The sequence below is a fragment of the Protopterus annectens genome, chromosome 1.part2 (assembly GCF_019279795.1).
Source record: "Protopterus annectens isolate FY-2018-M chromosome 1.part2, PAN1.0, whole genome shotgun sequence".
Taxonomy (NCBI): domain Eukaryota; kingdom Metazoa; phylum Chordata; order Ceratodontiformes; family Protopteridae; genus Protopterus; species Protopterus annectens.
The window spans coordinates 958,468,658-958,484,567 of NC_056727.1; the positions used below are offsets into that span (position 1 = coordinate 958,468,658).

Consider the following 15,910-nt stretch of genomic DNA (forward strand, 5'->3'; position numbering starts at 1 on the left):
CTTTTAGCTTATCTTTCTTCTTACGTCACGCCATTATATTCTAATTTTACCTCATACTATCACTTACTTTCTCTCTGTCTTTTCTTCAACTTCCTTTTCCTGTTCTCTGGCAATACCTGTTTGGTGAACTGCACTCACTTCCACTGCCTTCTAGCACTGGTTCCTTCTGTTTGTCCTGTATTGATCTAATTATGCTACATGTAAGTATAATGTCTGTTTCACTTATCAAATATTTGCCTTAGGTTAATATGAAAATAATACATCATTCCTCTTACTTGTATCCCATCTGTTGTCATAACCCTCTTGTTAACATACATGTTAGTCTATGGCTTAGTTTGTTGTTATTGTTGCATTCATGCTCATGCATATATACACATACTACGTTTGAGACTGCAGTATTCCCTTTTTAATGAGGTATAATGATAGTGATCTTGGACTTTGTATGTATGTGTATATATGTATATATATATATATATATATATATATATATATATATATATATTTAGTATGGATTCACTTTATAATCCCGAAATACTGAAATATTGACTTTCAGTATCTCAAGACTATAAAGCCAAAAACTCACAAACCCGAAACCCAAAACTGCAAAATTCAAAACCGTGACTGGCAAAAAAACACGACACCACACAAACAGACACAAATACACCTACTTCCCAACACTACAACAAACCAAAACAACAGACACGACACAATAAAACAAACATACACACCTACCCTTCCTATAAGCAGGGGGGCAAGCCCCCTGCATGCCCCACACCCCCACTACTTATATATACTAACTCTGAGGTCGCACTAAAAACCGAAAGACAGAAAACCCACCACCACACATTCTACACCCCCCTTGCACAAACACACATCACATACATACATACAAGCACCACAACTCTCAACATTTAACACACTCACACTCTGACCTATCTACCCTAACCCACACTTAAAACTCCCCAACACACTCACATACACACAAACCCTCCCCAAAACCCTTAAAAACCATTACACTTACCTAATGCGCCATCACTACTGCATGTTTGACATTTCTGGGTTTGATATTCTGCAGTTTCGCGCAACTGCAGATTCGACACTTCTGACAATTCAGTATTTCAAGATTCCAAAGTGAAGCCATATATATATATATATATATATATATATATATATATATATATATATATATATATATATACACACGCACACACACACACGTTTGGGAGTGCAGGGGTGCAGGGGGACTTGCACCTTTGCAAAAAAACTACTTTAAAGGAGAACAGTGATGTTCAGCATTTGTTGTTCTGCATTTTCATATATTTTTTGTAATTCTAGGGCTCACACTTACAAGTCATGGAATTACAATAGAAAATCTATTTATAATTTCATGTTCTTGCATTCACACTGTTCACATTTATATTCTTGTTTACACCTGCAAGTATGCTTAGTATCTGTGTTTCATGTATGTATATGATACATTTTTATTGTGATTTTCTCCCAGGCCTGATTGAAAGTGTACTCTGTCATTTTGAGCACCCTGGTTAACATATAAAAATACATACATGTAGGCATACAAAAATAAATACATAACTAAAAAAAGTAAGCAGAACAGAAATTTCTTTATGCCAGATCTGTTGACTAAAGGTTATATTAAACTTACTAATCAAATAGGTCAGGATAGCATATAGAGAAATACACACACACACACACACACACACACACACACACACACACACACACACACACACACACACACACACACACACACACACTCATATACCATAGATGCTTTCACTTCAGACCTTTTACTATAGTCTCAAGACCCAGCCCAGGCCTCTCCTGACTTAATGAATACTTAAAGAAACAGTACTCACATACACTACACTCTACATTCTTCTTTTCCTGAACGTGGGGATCATTTTAGTAATAATATGTCCACTTAAACAAATAGTTATATTACTAATTAGATTATGACTATAACTACATGAGTCATATACCAATGACAGTCAATATTATTTCACACACTGAATCCTGTTATGAGCTATTCACAGTCCTAGTATCAGAGCAGGTTGTTGATAAGGTGCCCACACCTGAATCACATGCAGTCATTAGACAGCTTACATGTTTTTTCTGCTGCCTCCATGTTTAGCTTCATTACAGTTCATGGGCTGAAATTGTTCTGATAAAGTGGTGGAACTGGCTTCAGGTCTGAATTCAACAGCTCAGTCAATTAATTCAGAAATGATTTCTCTAAAACGTCTTTTACTTCTCACTAGGCTTGTCTTGGAACCATATCTGTCAGTTTCAACAGCCATCTCAGATTCCTTTGGTAAAGTTGCATGCTATTGCCTCTTACAATGTAGGATTTTGGTTGGTTATGATGAGTAACAACAGCAGATTTAAATGGGATTATTGGCCTAAATTCTGATCAAAGACCATTCTGACCCTATAGCCTTCTTTAAAACTGAAAGTTTCTTTACTGCCTTGTCATAAAACTTTTTATGTTTTATGTGTCTGGTCTGTAAAAACTGTTACACTGGTTGTCTACTCTTTGGGGCTAATGGAAATAAGGTAGGTAGTTTTAATATTAGCCTTCTTCCCATCAATTGTTGCACTGTCAGAAATCCCATAAATTCAAGAGGTATGTGCCTGTATTCAAACAGAGGGAGAATGACCACACTTTTTCAGGATGTTCTTCATTGTTTGAATCACTCTCTTTACCCAACCCTTTAATTGCAGCTACCATGGACTTAAAAGTTATATGTGTGAAATCCCATTCTTTGGCAAAATATTCAAAATCCTGGTTGAAAAATTATGGCTATTACCTCACATTACTTGTTCAGGTATTCCGCATCTGGAAAATATGGGTTTAAGTATTGTTACCCCAGATTGTTCTGTAGTACCTTTTAACTGAACAACTTCAGGATATCTGGGAGGGCAGCCTACTCACAAGAAAATTAAAGGTTCATCAACAGCAACCATAGCAGTGAAGGAATTTCATTCAGCTAGCTAGCTAAGCTGCTCTTTTTGATTTTGGTTCTTAAATATTCATGTAGTCCACAATTGTGAATCATTTGCATAGTTTGTAGAGGCATATTTAACTAGTACAGGATGTCACAAACTCTCTCTTTCTCTCTCTTTGTAGCATATCATTCAATGATGTGATTAATGGATTTTCCTCAATATTTGATTATGCTGCTGAGTGGTGATAAAAACTTTTATTACCATTGAAAAGCAGTTCTCTTATGCATGATAGTTTATTTTGGATAGTAACTTTCAGTTCTTGTAACTTGTTGGACATCAGAAGCTGTAATACAATCTGTAGTACTTGTAAAATCTTTACATTCTTGTAGATATGATCTGTTGAGATTATCTGTTGTAAGTAGACTTTCTTGCTAGTATTGTACTTGCAGGTCATAATTCTGTAGTGCTAACAATACTCTCTGCAGTCTTGCAGGTGTTGTAAAGACTTCTAAATGATACATTGAAGTGGCTTGTGGTCAAGTTCCACTATAATACTTCTCCTGTGTGTATAGGCATGGGGTTTTTGACATCTATAGCTTCTCCTATTCTATATGTGCATAGTAAATCTGCACATTAGCCAATGTCCTTCATGCACAGGCAACAGTTCTGCCTCTTGCAATAGAACTGGTCATAACTCTTGCTGACTTAACAGCAGTTTCTAGGGTTGTGAGTAGTGTCATCTCATAATGTTTCAGAGTTGACACTTTTATCACTAACCTGTTAAGCAATTCAAAACTATTTTCTTAATTCACTATGCAACACAATAAGCCATCATAGTCTATCCCTTTTTAATGCTATATAATGCAAAAAAAGCAGAAGAAAATCATGGCACTCCTTAATGTCTCATTTATGCTGAACAGAAGCTGTCACTCATGCCCATAAAGTGAGCCAATTGAAAGCTATGTTGTAAGGATTTTACACTGAGAATTATAATTGGGTCTCTGATCATAACCAGAATAGTATGTGTTCAATACATGGATTTCAAGAAATTCACCTCAAGAGCAAAGCTTGAGAGATGAAACTCTTGAAATCCATGTTGAAAACCCATAACTTCTCTGGTTAAGATTAGAACCTGATTAAAAATATTTATAGTACATGGAACTTAACTTACTCCCATGTACAAAAGTTAGTGAAAAAAATGTAGTAGTGATTAGAAAGCTACAACATATTGACTACTCACACAGAAGAAGAGCATTGAAGTAAACATTTCATTCAGACGTAATAAAAGTCCAAATTACGCATTTATTTTGGTATAATGGCTTCCTGATGCTCTTCTGTTGTGGCCACTGAGCATTATTAAGAGTGAAACTAATGCTTAACAGTGCCATAGGGGTGCTTAACAATTGTTATACACCTTTCTGATGTGATAAAACAGTCATGGCACTCAATGTACTACATTTTTGTTAAACTCATAATTATTTTTAATGGAAACCACTACCTACAACCAACCAGTGTATCAATTGAGGCTTTTAGCTAAGAATCATTATGTAAAATGGAAACATTTTACCAAGGGACAGAACAAAAGGCAATGCCAAATTAGTCAGTCATAGCAAAAGCGACAATTGTGTTACGTAATTAGTATAAAAAGATATGTGACTATTAGACTCAAAGAAACAGTTGATGTCATCTTTGATGGCATAGAGGGTCAAAGCCCTAACCACAGTCATGGTGACCTGAGTTCATTTAGTGGTTTTGGAGTGTATTGAAGGTGGCATGAAAGGATGGATACCCTGATTTCAGGGAGAAGGGAATACATGTGACTATCCAATGTCACAATCTTTTAGAGGAGTGGCAGTGTGCAGGGGTGAGCTTAAGAGTAGGTATTTGGCTACCAAGCTAGGTGTGTTCATGCTAGCCTTCCTTGAAAGTTCATGAGACTGTGCACTCATGAAGGAAGGCAAAGTAATCTGCATGATGATATTGGTCACATGTCTCCTGGCCAGTGGAGGGGTTATGGATTTTTAATAATGCCCCTCATTGTCAGAATTCCTGCAAGGAAGTAGTAATATGTGGAGAAAATTATAGAATCAGAAGTGAGGAAACAAGCAAATAAAATATGGTATAATCCAAATTTAAGCAAGAAAGAAAGTGATTTGTTGTATGAGGTAAAAAATAATAGCAAAATTAGAGTGATGAAACCTGATAAAGGGGGTGGGTTAGTCATTATGGATAGTATTCTATACGAAGGTAAAATGAATACTATCCTATGGAATGAAACCAGATACTCAATAGTATCTTTGAATGAAATGAATATAGCCTATAATAAAATAGATGTTATTTTGCATGATATGTTAAACGAAGAGATTATAGATTATAATACTTTTAAATATTTGAAAGTCGACAAAACTAGTACCCCCACGATATTTGGTATACCCAAAGTTCATAAAAATGAAGAGGACCCACCGTTTAGACCGATAGTCTTGGCAGAAGGGTCAAAAACATATCCTTTAGCCAAATTTATAGACAAAAAATTAAAAAGTGTATGGATGAAAAGGAAATGTATTTTGAAAGACTCTTGGGATTTATTGAAGGAATTACCTGACAGTTTTGTTAATGATCAACTATTATTTGTTACAATAGATATTATTGATTTATTTTCCTGCATCCCATACGAAGAAGGGACAAAAATGTTTGAGGAAATTGTTTACGAAGATGTAGTTTTAACACAAAATGAGAAATTAATATATACTTGGCTAATGGAATTGGTCTTGAAGAATAACTTCATTTATTTTAATGAGGAATTTTATCAACAAAAACAGGGGGTAGCAATGGGTGCGGCTTGCGCCCCTACATATGCTAATTTAATACTTGCTTATTGGGAAGAAAAATATATATTCAACTCTGAATTTAAGAATTGTTGGAAGATATATAGAAGATTCCTGGATGATATATTAATTTTTTGGATAGCTGGAAGAGAAAAATTCACAGAATTTTTGGAATATATAGAGAACACTATCAATTTCCTAAAATTCATATATAATATTTCCGAATTTAATGTGAAATATTTGGATTTAGAAGTTTATAAAGATGGACATGAACTAAGAACTAGAATATTTAGAAAGGATACTTTTTGCAATTCCTATTTACACTTTGAGAGTGCCCACCCCTTTCACTGCAAAAGAAACATAGTGAAGGGACAGTTTGTTCGAGGAAGTCGAATGACAAGCTCTGATGTAGATTTTAAAAAAGAATGTGAACTATTAGAAAAAATGTTTCTAGAGAGAAGTTATCCATTAGCATTTATTGCACAAATAAGACAGGAAGTGGAAAAAGGGAGACAAGATAAATTTTGCCCCATATACAAAAAGAAGGACTTCAACAATGAAATAGATAGTAATAAAAAGTATGAAGGAGAAGAATTCCAGCAAACGTTGGTGCTTGAATATAATAGATTGAACAATGTAGTTAAAAATATATTTTTAAAAGAATGGGGGAAATTCTTAGCTTTGACTGATATAGAAAATGTAGCTAATATACCACAGAAAGTAACTTTTAAGAATTCACAAAACATAAGATCTATAATAGAGAATAGTAATAATAAAAATAAGACAGATAAAAGGAGAAACAGAATAGGTACATACAAATGTGGACATTGTACCCAGTGTGCATACATTATTAATAGTGACAGAATATTTTTAGAAAGCAGAGGAAGATATGTAAACAGTGGGGAATATTATAATTGTGAATCTAAAGGCATAATATATTTAGCTACTTGTGAAAAATGTGGATCCTTCTACATAGGAAAGACTGAAAGGAAATTAAAAAGAAGGATCTACGAACATGTTTATGAAATTTCAGTAGGAAAAGAAAGTAATGCCTTATTCAAGCACACTAAAGTTTGTCCTGATTACAAATATAAATTTTTAGTTATAGAACAGGTTAAAAGTGATATTAGAGGGGGATTATGGGAAGAAAAAGTTGAATTTAGAGAACTTTGGTGGCAGATCACTCTAGAAGCTGATAAAGCCCCTGGTTTGAATGATTGTATTTCCATAATACCTTTACTAAAAATGAGATCTGCAAAACTTTGAATGTAATAAACATGAATGGTCAGGAGAGGGCACTGTTATACACAATATGATTATATAAATGTGAATGAGATATATTTATTTCTTTTTATGTATTATAATAGTTTTAAATGATTTAATTTTAATGGATGTTTAAACAATGGATATTTTTTTATTATATTTATAACATTATATTTAATATATTTAATAAGAAATGTATTTTATGTAAATTTTAACAAAGGGGTTATATAATAAGATAATTAATTAATGGTGAATTTTTATTGGTAGATAAAGATGTGTTTCAGTATAAATTAAATGTTTTAGGGTATGCTGGTCATCTGATGAAGTCATTTTATGACGAAAATGCATGTGGATGTATGGTGAAGGCGTTTATGAATAAGGAAATACAAGTGTCTCTGTGTGTTTTTGCAATAAACTTGTTCAACTTTGCTGGCTGGAGTCATTCATCGTGAATACTGCTTGTTGGTATTGGTTTTAGTGACTTTTGGCAGTATTATCCATTTTCTTTACATTTTCTCAATATATGATGGATTACCTTCTCTGGAGCTCAGAGTTTTCCTTCCATTGGTGAATCTGCACTCTTGCTATTGATCTGGGTGCCAGGTGTTGGAAGGGTAATGAGTGCAGAGGCACACTCACCTATTAGTGACTAATCTGGGTGCTAGGTGTTGGAAGGATTATGACTGCACAGGCACTCTCACCCATTAGTAGCTGATCTGGGTGCTAGATGTTGGAAGGATTACGACTGGATAGGCACTCTCACCCACTGGTGGCTGATTGGGGTGCAAGGTATTGGAAGGATTAGGAGGGCATGCATACATATATATAACCAAAGATTGTAAGTATGTGTCTTAATCACCTTTGTGTTCCTATTGTGTTTCAGGCCATATAGAATAACCAGTGGAGTCCTGGTTGATGATGCCCATAAGAAACCATCACAGCATTGCGAAACAGCAGTATGATACTGCCCATGTGCAAACTGGAAGCATCAGTGAGCATGTGCTCCATTGCTTAGATATGTCTGAAAGGGCTCTGCAGATACACTACCAACATCATTTGCAGTGTGTTTCAAGCATGCTGAAAGCTGCATAACACAATTATTAAGAATCTTGCTAACCAGCCATCTGCCCAGGGAACCTCCAGACTTTCTACAGCTGACAGTAAGGCTGACAGTTTGCAGCAGCCACATCCAATCTCCTGAGATAACGATGGGCGCAGTACATAGAAGAGTAGGTAAAGTAGAGAACATCTAGTTTTGCTCTATGGGTCCATGATGAGCATACAGAGATAGTGTGGTGCACATAGAATATACATGATGCATGCAGTAGCAGTTAATGGCTATGCTGGGCAGTACATGGTGAGTCACAATCTGTATTAGACAACATAGGAGAGAGGGTGCAGTGGGTCATGGATGTCACTATTTGCAAAGGTGAACACTGACAGAGGGTGACATTTCACCAGAGATGGAGATGGGAATCTGTATGTGAATCTTGCTATAATAAAATTGTCAAATTGCTACTAATGCCTCACATAGATCACATCACTGCCCTACAGTGTGCACTTAAACAACTTAACTGGCTTGAATTTCCTCAGTTGCTACATTATAACCAACTTATTCTTGCCCACAGGATCCTACACTAGCCAGATAAAAATTCCTGCTCTCAACAATATAATGCAACCATATACCACTATCAGACCCCTACGCTCTAGTAACAAAGTGTTGTTAAAGCCACCAAAGCTAACAACTCAGCTGGTGACTCTCTCTTCTCCAATGTTATTGCTAAAGTGTGGAACAAACTTCCATCCAATATTTCTTCTGACTGCTCTTTGGCACAGTTTAAAAGGCTCCTAAAATCTCACTTTATGGAAAACTGTCTCCATCCTTGTTATCATCCTGGATAATTCTGAGCTCTTTATATCTAACTACATCTGTCATATTTGTTGCTACTTTACTATACACCTCATTCTCCTTCCTCATTCTGTTGTAACTTGTCTTCTTCTTTACCAAATTTAAGTACTGTTCTTTTGTTATTGTTTCCACTAGATGCTGTTTGCACAATATTGTTGTACTGTTTGAGTTGCTGTATTATATTGTTGTATTATGAATTTTTTCTTGTTTACATATTTATACTGTTTACTGGAGCTTATCTCCCTGGGCCTCTGATGAAAATGGACTGGTGTCCAGTTGGACTTTCCCGGTAAACAAATGTAAAATATAAATAATAATAATATGTAAGGAGCAATCTGGGTCATATACAATGTCCTCTGGTGTCAGAGACAGAGTGGCACTACAGGACTGTGACTGAAAGGGGGTGTGGTAATATGGGACCCTGACTGCGAGGGTGCCACTAAAGCACTGTGATCTGGAGCCATTCTGCTGGTCTGCCATGGAAGGGATGTTGGGATGCTATGGGAATGTGATCAAAAATGACACTGGTGAGACTGTGTCCTGGCTCTCGAGGCTGACAATTATCACTGCCCATTATGTGAGGTGGGGGTGTAAGATACACTTACATCTGTACGAACAGCCTTAGATCTGTATGAATAGCCTGGGTACCCTGCAATGGTCTCAAACATGGCCCACCTGTGCATTTAGCCACATCTGACCTCTGACAACCCTAACACACAGTGCAGTGATGATAACACATATTATCCTTTGCATGGAGGTGGATATGACATCAACATTTGTCACCTGTGCCCTCACAGGACTCAGAATAGAATTCTCACTTGATGTGACAAACTAATCAAGGCATTGGCAGAGATAGGTGCTCTCCTTATGGAAGCCATACACCCCATCAATCATCTCTGTGTTTGCATGGGTGGTGGAAGACTATGACTGGATAATAGACCTGCTGTTGATTATGCCCTAGTGCCATGCACACATCAGGGGCTGACTGTAACATTAAACAATGCTGGGATTACATTTTAGGCTATTGTATGTTAATTATTCATTATTATTAACTGCGAACTTACTACACTCTTTGGTGTTTAGGCTCACATGTTTTTTACAACAATAATTATTAATTATATATTCTTATACACCTATTCTTACACATTAAAAATGTTTTCCTCATATATGTACTTTTTCCTCACATCTACTCATACACAACTGTCAATGTCCATATTTCTGAATTCATATTTTTGCATACATATATATTATTCTACAAATATAATTTTTACAATTTATACATTTTTAACATATTATAACTTTAACATACATCAATTATTAATTATTTATATATTTATACATTCATATATATATATATTTTTTACACTCACCCATTTTTACACTTACTATTACATTACATATTCAACAATTAATACATGCATCATATACATTTATGAAATTCCATAGGTCATGCTATTCTATTTTTATCGCAATGAATTGTTTATTATAATGCAGTTAGATTTACAATGACCATTTTTTATTCACAATGTTTTTATAATGGTTTCTTTTCATTATGAATATTTATTATGATTATTTATTACAATGGTTACGTACACACTATATACATTTTTTGAAGACATACAAAATAGTTTGATCGGTTAACAGCCGTTTTTAACCCAAGAGAAGAAAGGGTATCAAATATAGTACCCCATATTTTTACATTTTTATTTACATATTTTTATTTATTATTTTTTAATATTTCATTGACATTCAGACACACAACGGTATATGCAGTGCAAATTCACCTAGGCATACATTATGGTATGATTCATTTGTAGTCAATTTGTAGACAATTTCTCACTATCTACTGTTCATACTGTTCATACATTTTACATTCGGTTGTTACAATATATGGCATTAACATGGCATTCAGAACTCATTCAGAATTTGTATCAATGTTTATATAACGCTATTGGTAATCACCAGATGTATAGATTGTAAGTTTAAGAATAGAATGTTATATTACATTAGAAACATTGTTACACAACACAAATCAGATTAGGTAAAGTGCATAGCCCTTTAAAAAGGAATCAATAGTATTATTAACATTTGGCGCCAAAATTCCTTTAAATAGGACTATTTTATGTTTAAACTTGGTTCTGAGGAAGTCTGTCATGTTACAGATGAAAGCGCTTAACCAAGATCAACAGCTGTTACTCTAGTTATTCTGTGGAAGTTCGTTTTATGGTGTACTGTTTTGTGTTTAAATAAACGGAAGAAAGATCATTCCTGGTGTCCAAGCTGTGGTGGATGCGTTTGCCTGACTTTACCTTCTGGGCGGTATTTCTTTAGTCGGATCTCTTGTTGACTTTTTGTGGATAATAGACCTGCTGTTGATTACGCCCTAGTGCCATGCACACATCAGGGGCTGGCTGTGACATTAAACAATGCTGGGATTACATTTTAGGCTATTGTATGGTAGTAGTGCACTTCTCTGCTGCTGCAGCCACCAGTGAGAGCAGTGCAGGGCTGTAAATCATGGGGGAGAGACCACTGGAAATGGTGGAATGTTGAATTTACAGGGCCTTCAGTGCAGTAGCTCAAGTATGATTAAAGCAAGACAATAAATCTGTATTGAAAGAGATATAACCATTATCTTTACTTATATACCACTGTGTGTTTTGTGTGTGTGTGTGTGTGTGTGTGTGTGTGTGTGTGTGTGTGTGTGTGTGTGTGTGCGCGCATGCGTGTGTATATGCACATTCACAGATCAAGTTGCACGTTCCAGCATTTGCACTGGTTTATATTTTACTGGTTTTATCCAGGTGCTCACACAACAGCAGTATATTATGTGAATTGTTTTAAGATATATTTTGTAAAACTAATGATGGTGTTACAAATCCTGCTTTGATTATATTTTCGGAGCTTTGGTCTTCAGTGCTAGTTTCCATTCACATTTTCCATTCACTTCTGGTGACTGCACAACTTAACTTCTTCAGGCTCCTCAACAACATCTAGTTCCATTTTGCATTCATTTACACAGTCTTCACTTTAGCATTGCTTCCAAACATGTCTTCTTTGCATTTAGGAAGTTCAGTTGCTATCACCTGCACTTTGATGACTTTGCAAATCCTATTTTATTACACCTTCACGGTTTGGATCTTCAGTGCTGGTTCCCATTTGCATTCTCCATTTGTTTTTGGTGATCACACAAATTAAGTGAGCATTCAGGTTTGTCAACAGCATCTACTTTCATTTTACAGTTTCATCCACACAGTCTCTTCATTACTGTTAATTCAAAATATGTCTTCTTCACAGGTGTGGAATTCATTTTCTATGATTTGCATTTAAATGATTTTGTAAATCTTGGTTTTATTACACCCTTGCAGCTTGGATCTTTGAAGTTAGTTTCTATGCGTATTCTGTATTTCACATTCAACATTACTTTTTAGTATTTACACAACTTAGCTTCACTTTAAGTTCCCAGACAGCATCTTCTTCCATTGTAAGGTCTCAGTCATGAATATAGTTAATAACCCTGACTCAGAAGATATCAACTATCAAAATACCAGTACAAAAATACTGACATGACATAATGCTGACAACTAAAAATCCCAAACACAAAATACCAACAAAAAACAAAACTACCCATACCCTATATTAAACTCATTGCAAATGAAAGATAACCAGTCTTGTTTCTGTGATCAGTTTAAATAAAAATGAAAAAAGAAATAGATAAAAATAAAAATAATGCAAAAAGCCTCCCAAAACATAAACAATACCATCAAGTATAATTTGCCTGAATAATGGTACTGTTAGGGAATTTTTTTCCCGAAGATAAGGTGCAGCGTTAGGGTTCGGGACAGAGCAAGGCTAGGGCTAGGGCTAGCACTCCTGCCCCTAGCCCCAGTTCTATACCTTACCTTCTGAAAAACATTTTTCCTAACAGTACAACTACACAAGACACTTAGACCCACTTTCCACACATAAACACTAAAACTATCCCTTCATCTAGCTCTTACTCTAACCCCACAAACACTTGAACACACACTCCTACCCCAATATTGATTCACTTATTGCTGTTGACAAAACAATTTGTTGGTAAAACGATGTTTCATCAAAAGGAATATTCGATAAAATAGCACCAGATTTTATTTTGTCAGAAAAACAAACCGTCAACAAAGTGAACTGTATCCCCAGTTACACAGTCTTCACAATATTGTTGCCTAAAATGTGCCTTCTTCACAATAAGGACTTTATTTATCAGTAACCATTTGAAAAGTAGGCACCAACTATAGTGACTCCTGAAGCACAGAGGCTGAATGGCTGAAAAACAGACTTAAATACACTAAGTCTGAGATGACCATTTCCCAGAATATTCCTATTTCTCCAAGGCATGGCAGTTAAAGAGCTGGTATAAATAAGTTTGGTGGGCGTAGGAGCCCTGCCCCACAGCAAAAAACAAAAAAAAAAACGAAGTTTAAATAAGAAGAGCAATCTTCGAGATTCACTCTCTCCATGTTGTTTTATTTTTTTATTTTTGGCTTGTCTGCACTAGGCATTTTGAGTGCCAACATTTCAGTATGGAGCCATTTTAATCTGCATTTCATTTAGGACATTTGTTAAGTTCCTTATTCATCTTCATCTCTTCATTCCATAACTATTGAAGCAGTTACATTAAGCAGATCACTTACAGCCTCTTGCTAAAGTGGATCATGATTAATGGACCTAATATGACCAGAAGAAACATTATAGCACTCATTTCTTGCTATTATGTCATGGGTTCAAGGGTTCATAGGTACTTAGTAGGCTATTGATCTGTGAGGATCTGAAGAAGCTTAGCTTTGCATTCCTATGGTAGTTTTTAGCCCTTAAATTTTGCATATGATAACCCAGAGTTAGGCAGAAAATGGATCTTTTGGACATTTACTTATTTCCCCTAATGTCATACCACTATTAAACAGCTACAATATACATCTTAATATCACTTTAAAAAAGGAAGAAGGCAGTACCTAAAATATCTCACATTATCTGTTACACAACTGAAAATAACATGCTGTGGAACTGCATGGAACAATTGTTTCAACTTATTATTATCTTACCAGAAAGGAAGACAAATCTTTGTCAAGTTAGTAAGTTTGTTAATAAGATATAACTGACCGCCTGTATCTTACCCCTCTCCTCCTTTTCCTGGCCAGAATCTGTGACGTGGTAGTTGGAGACACCGACCTGGAAACTTCACTAAAAGACAAGCATAACAAATGATAGGATTAACAGAAAATAAAAGGGGCTACAAGTTTGCTCACTAAATGCATTAATTTTGTGTTCAGTATCATTGTATATGTACCAGCTTGTTAATATGAATTTGCATGTGTATGTCTGTATGACTTGCACAAGTGCTTGAATGTATACATAAGTAAACTGATCTGTCATTGCATGACTGAACTTATTTCATTTGCTGAACATTGCAATAACCATGAATCAATTAGTACTTAGCATTTATTTATAACATCTTATTATAATATTAAGGTGACAGATTGAAAATGTCACCTCCATATGACTCTTTTGACTGCCTGAGACTCAGCTCTCTCCAGGCCATAAAAACAGGTCCTATTCTACAGAAGAAGCAAGGCCTGTGTACAGCACGAGAAACTACTGATGCTCATTGCATGTAATGGGCAGGGAAGGAGAACAGAGGAAAAGGGAGTAGAGGGAATAAAGGAAAGGAAAATAAGGCAAGAGAGGCGAAAATAAGAAGAAAGAACAGAAGAGAACAGATAAGACACGAGGTAAACAGACCTCAAATAATACAAATAGCCACAAGTTACAGAAAAGTGCCCACTTTTGGAAAACGTATTATTAACAAATGAAAGAATGTTGCAGATGCTGAAACTGCCATTGTAAGGGGAAATACAAGGACACATATTCACAGAAATAGAAGCAGATTCATAAAGTAGAAATCTAGCAGATGCGGTGAGGGAAACTAATGTGGACATTCAAAAATGAAGTTGAATAAAATTCATATTTGGTTCTTTATATTACAGATTTATATTCAGCTATGTATAGAGCTCCCTAGTATAATTCCAAGACCTGCAACTGAGTCCTCGAATTTTGAAAACAAGACAGTGTCCTCTATGTGGAGAGACTGTACCCCATCCCTACTACTAACCCCCCTCAACACAGCCCTGCTACTTTTATGTACTTACTCTGACATCATCCTACCCCAGATGCAAGTCTCAGAATTTACAACTTTTGCTTAACCAATGCTATTACTTTTTCACTCACTGAGTTTAACAAATGAACAAGAGATGAGATGCACAGTATGTAATATGGTTGAAGAAACTGTTTCAGGTTGTGTACATAATCCAAGTGACCATATATAAGAATATGGCTGTGATCTGCTATGAACCACTTCTCACACAGAGATGAGTTAGTTCTCATGATTAATCATTTAGTGAGTAAAACGCAGAAAGATTTAATGCACAGAATAGGAAATGGGTGTTTACTAGTTTATAACATTTCAACATCTACATCATTTTTCACATAATATTACTAAAAATGTATCCAGGCTGTTTAGCTGATTTATAAGTAGTTATTGTTAGTGGCAATAAATGTTATGTCTCAAAAAAGGCACTTACAGAATTAGTGAGTCAGAAGCTTCATAAACACCATTAAAATGTAGCTACAACCTAAACTCACATACAAAGCTTTTTTCACACCTTAAGAAAGAATACGAATAAATTTAATAAATGAATGCTATTTTTGCTCAAAAACTTTACAGATATACCAAAAATTAATGAGAAAGTATTTAAAGTTAAATTTCACATGCAAAGGTAAAAAAAAAAATAACATGCTGTAAATATGCTGAAAAAATAGCTTATATAACTGAAAGTTGTAAAATATAAAAACATCCTGAGTCTTATAAACTGATGGAATTGGAACTGGGGAGATTGTATTGAGGCAGTTAACA

The 15,910-nt window shown here is 35.2% G+C and overlaps 1 protein-coding gene across 2 annotated transcripts in view; it reads right to left on the bottom strand.

Moving 5' to 3' along the window:
- The window catches only part of LOC122792188 (hairy/enhancer-of-split related with YRPW motif protein 2-like), a 161,686-nt gene that overhangs the window by 89,113 nt on the left and 56,663 nt on the right, over window positions 1-15,910 (bottom strand). For both annotated transcript variants that reach the window (XM_044059913.1, XM_044059914.1), the window contains one exon: window positions 14,115-14,181. In XM_044059913.1, coding sequence (XP_043915848.1) covers window positions 14,115-14,181 — 67 coding nt within the window. The remainder of the gene's footprint in view (window positions 1-14,114; window positions 14,182-15,910) is intronic.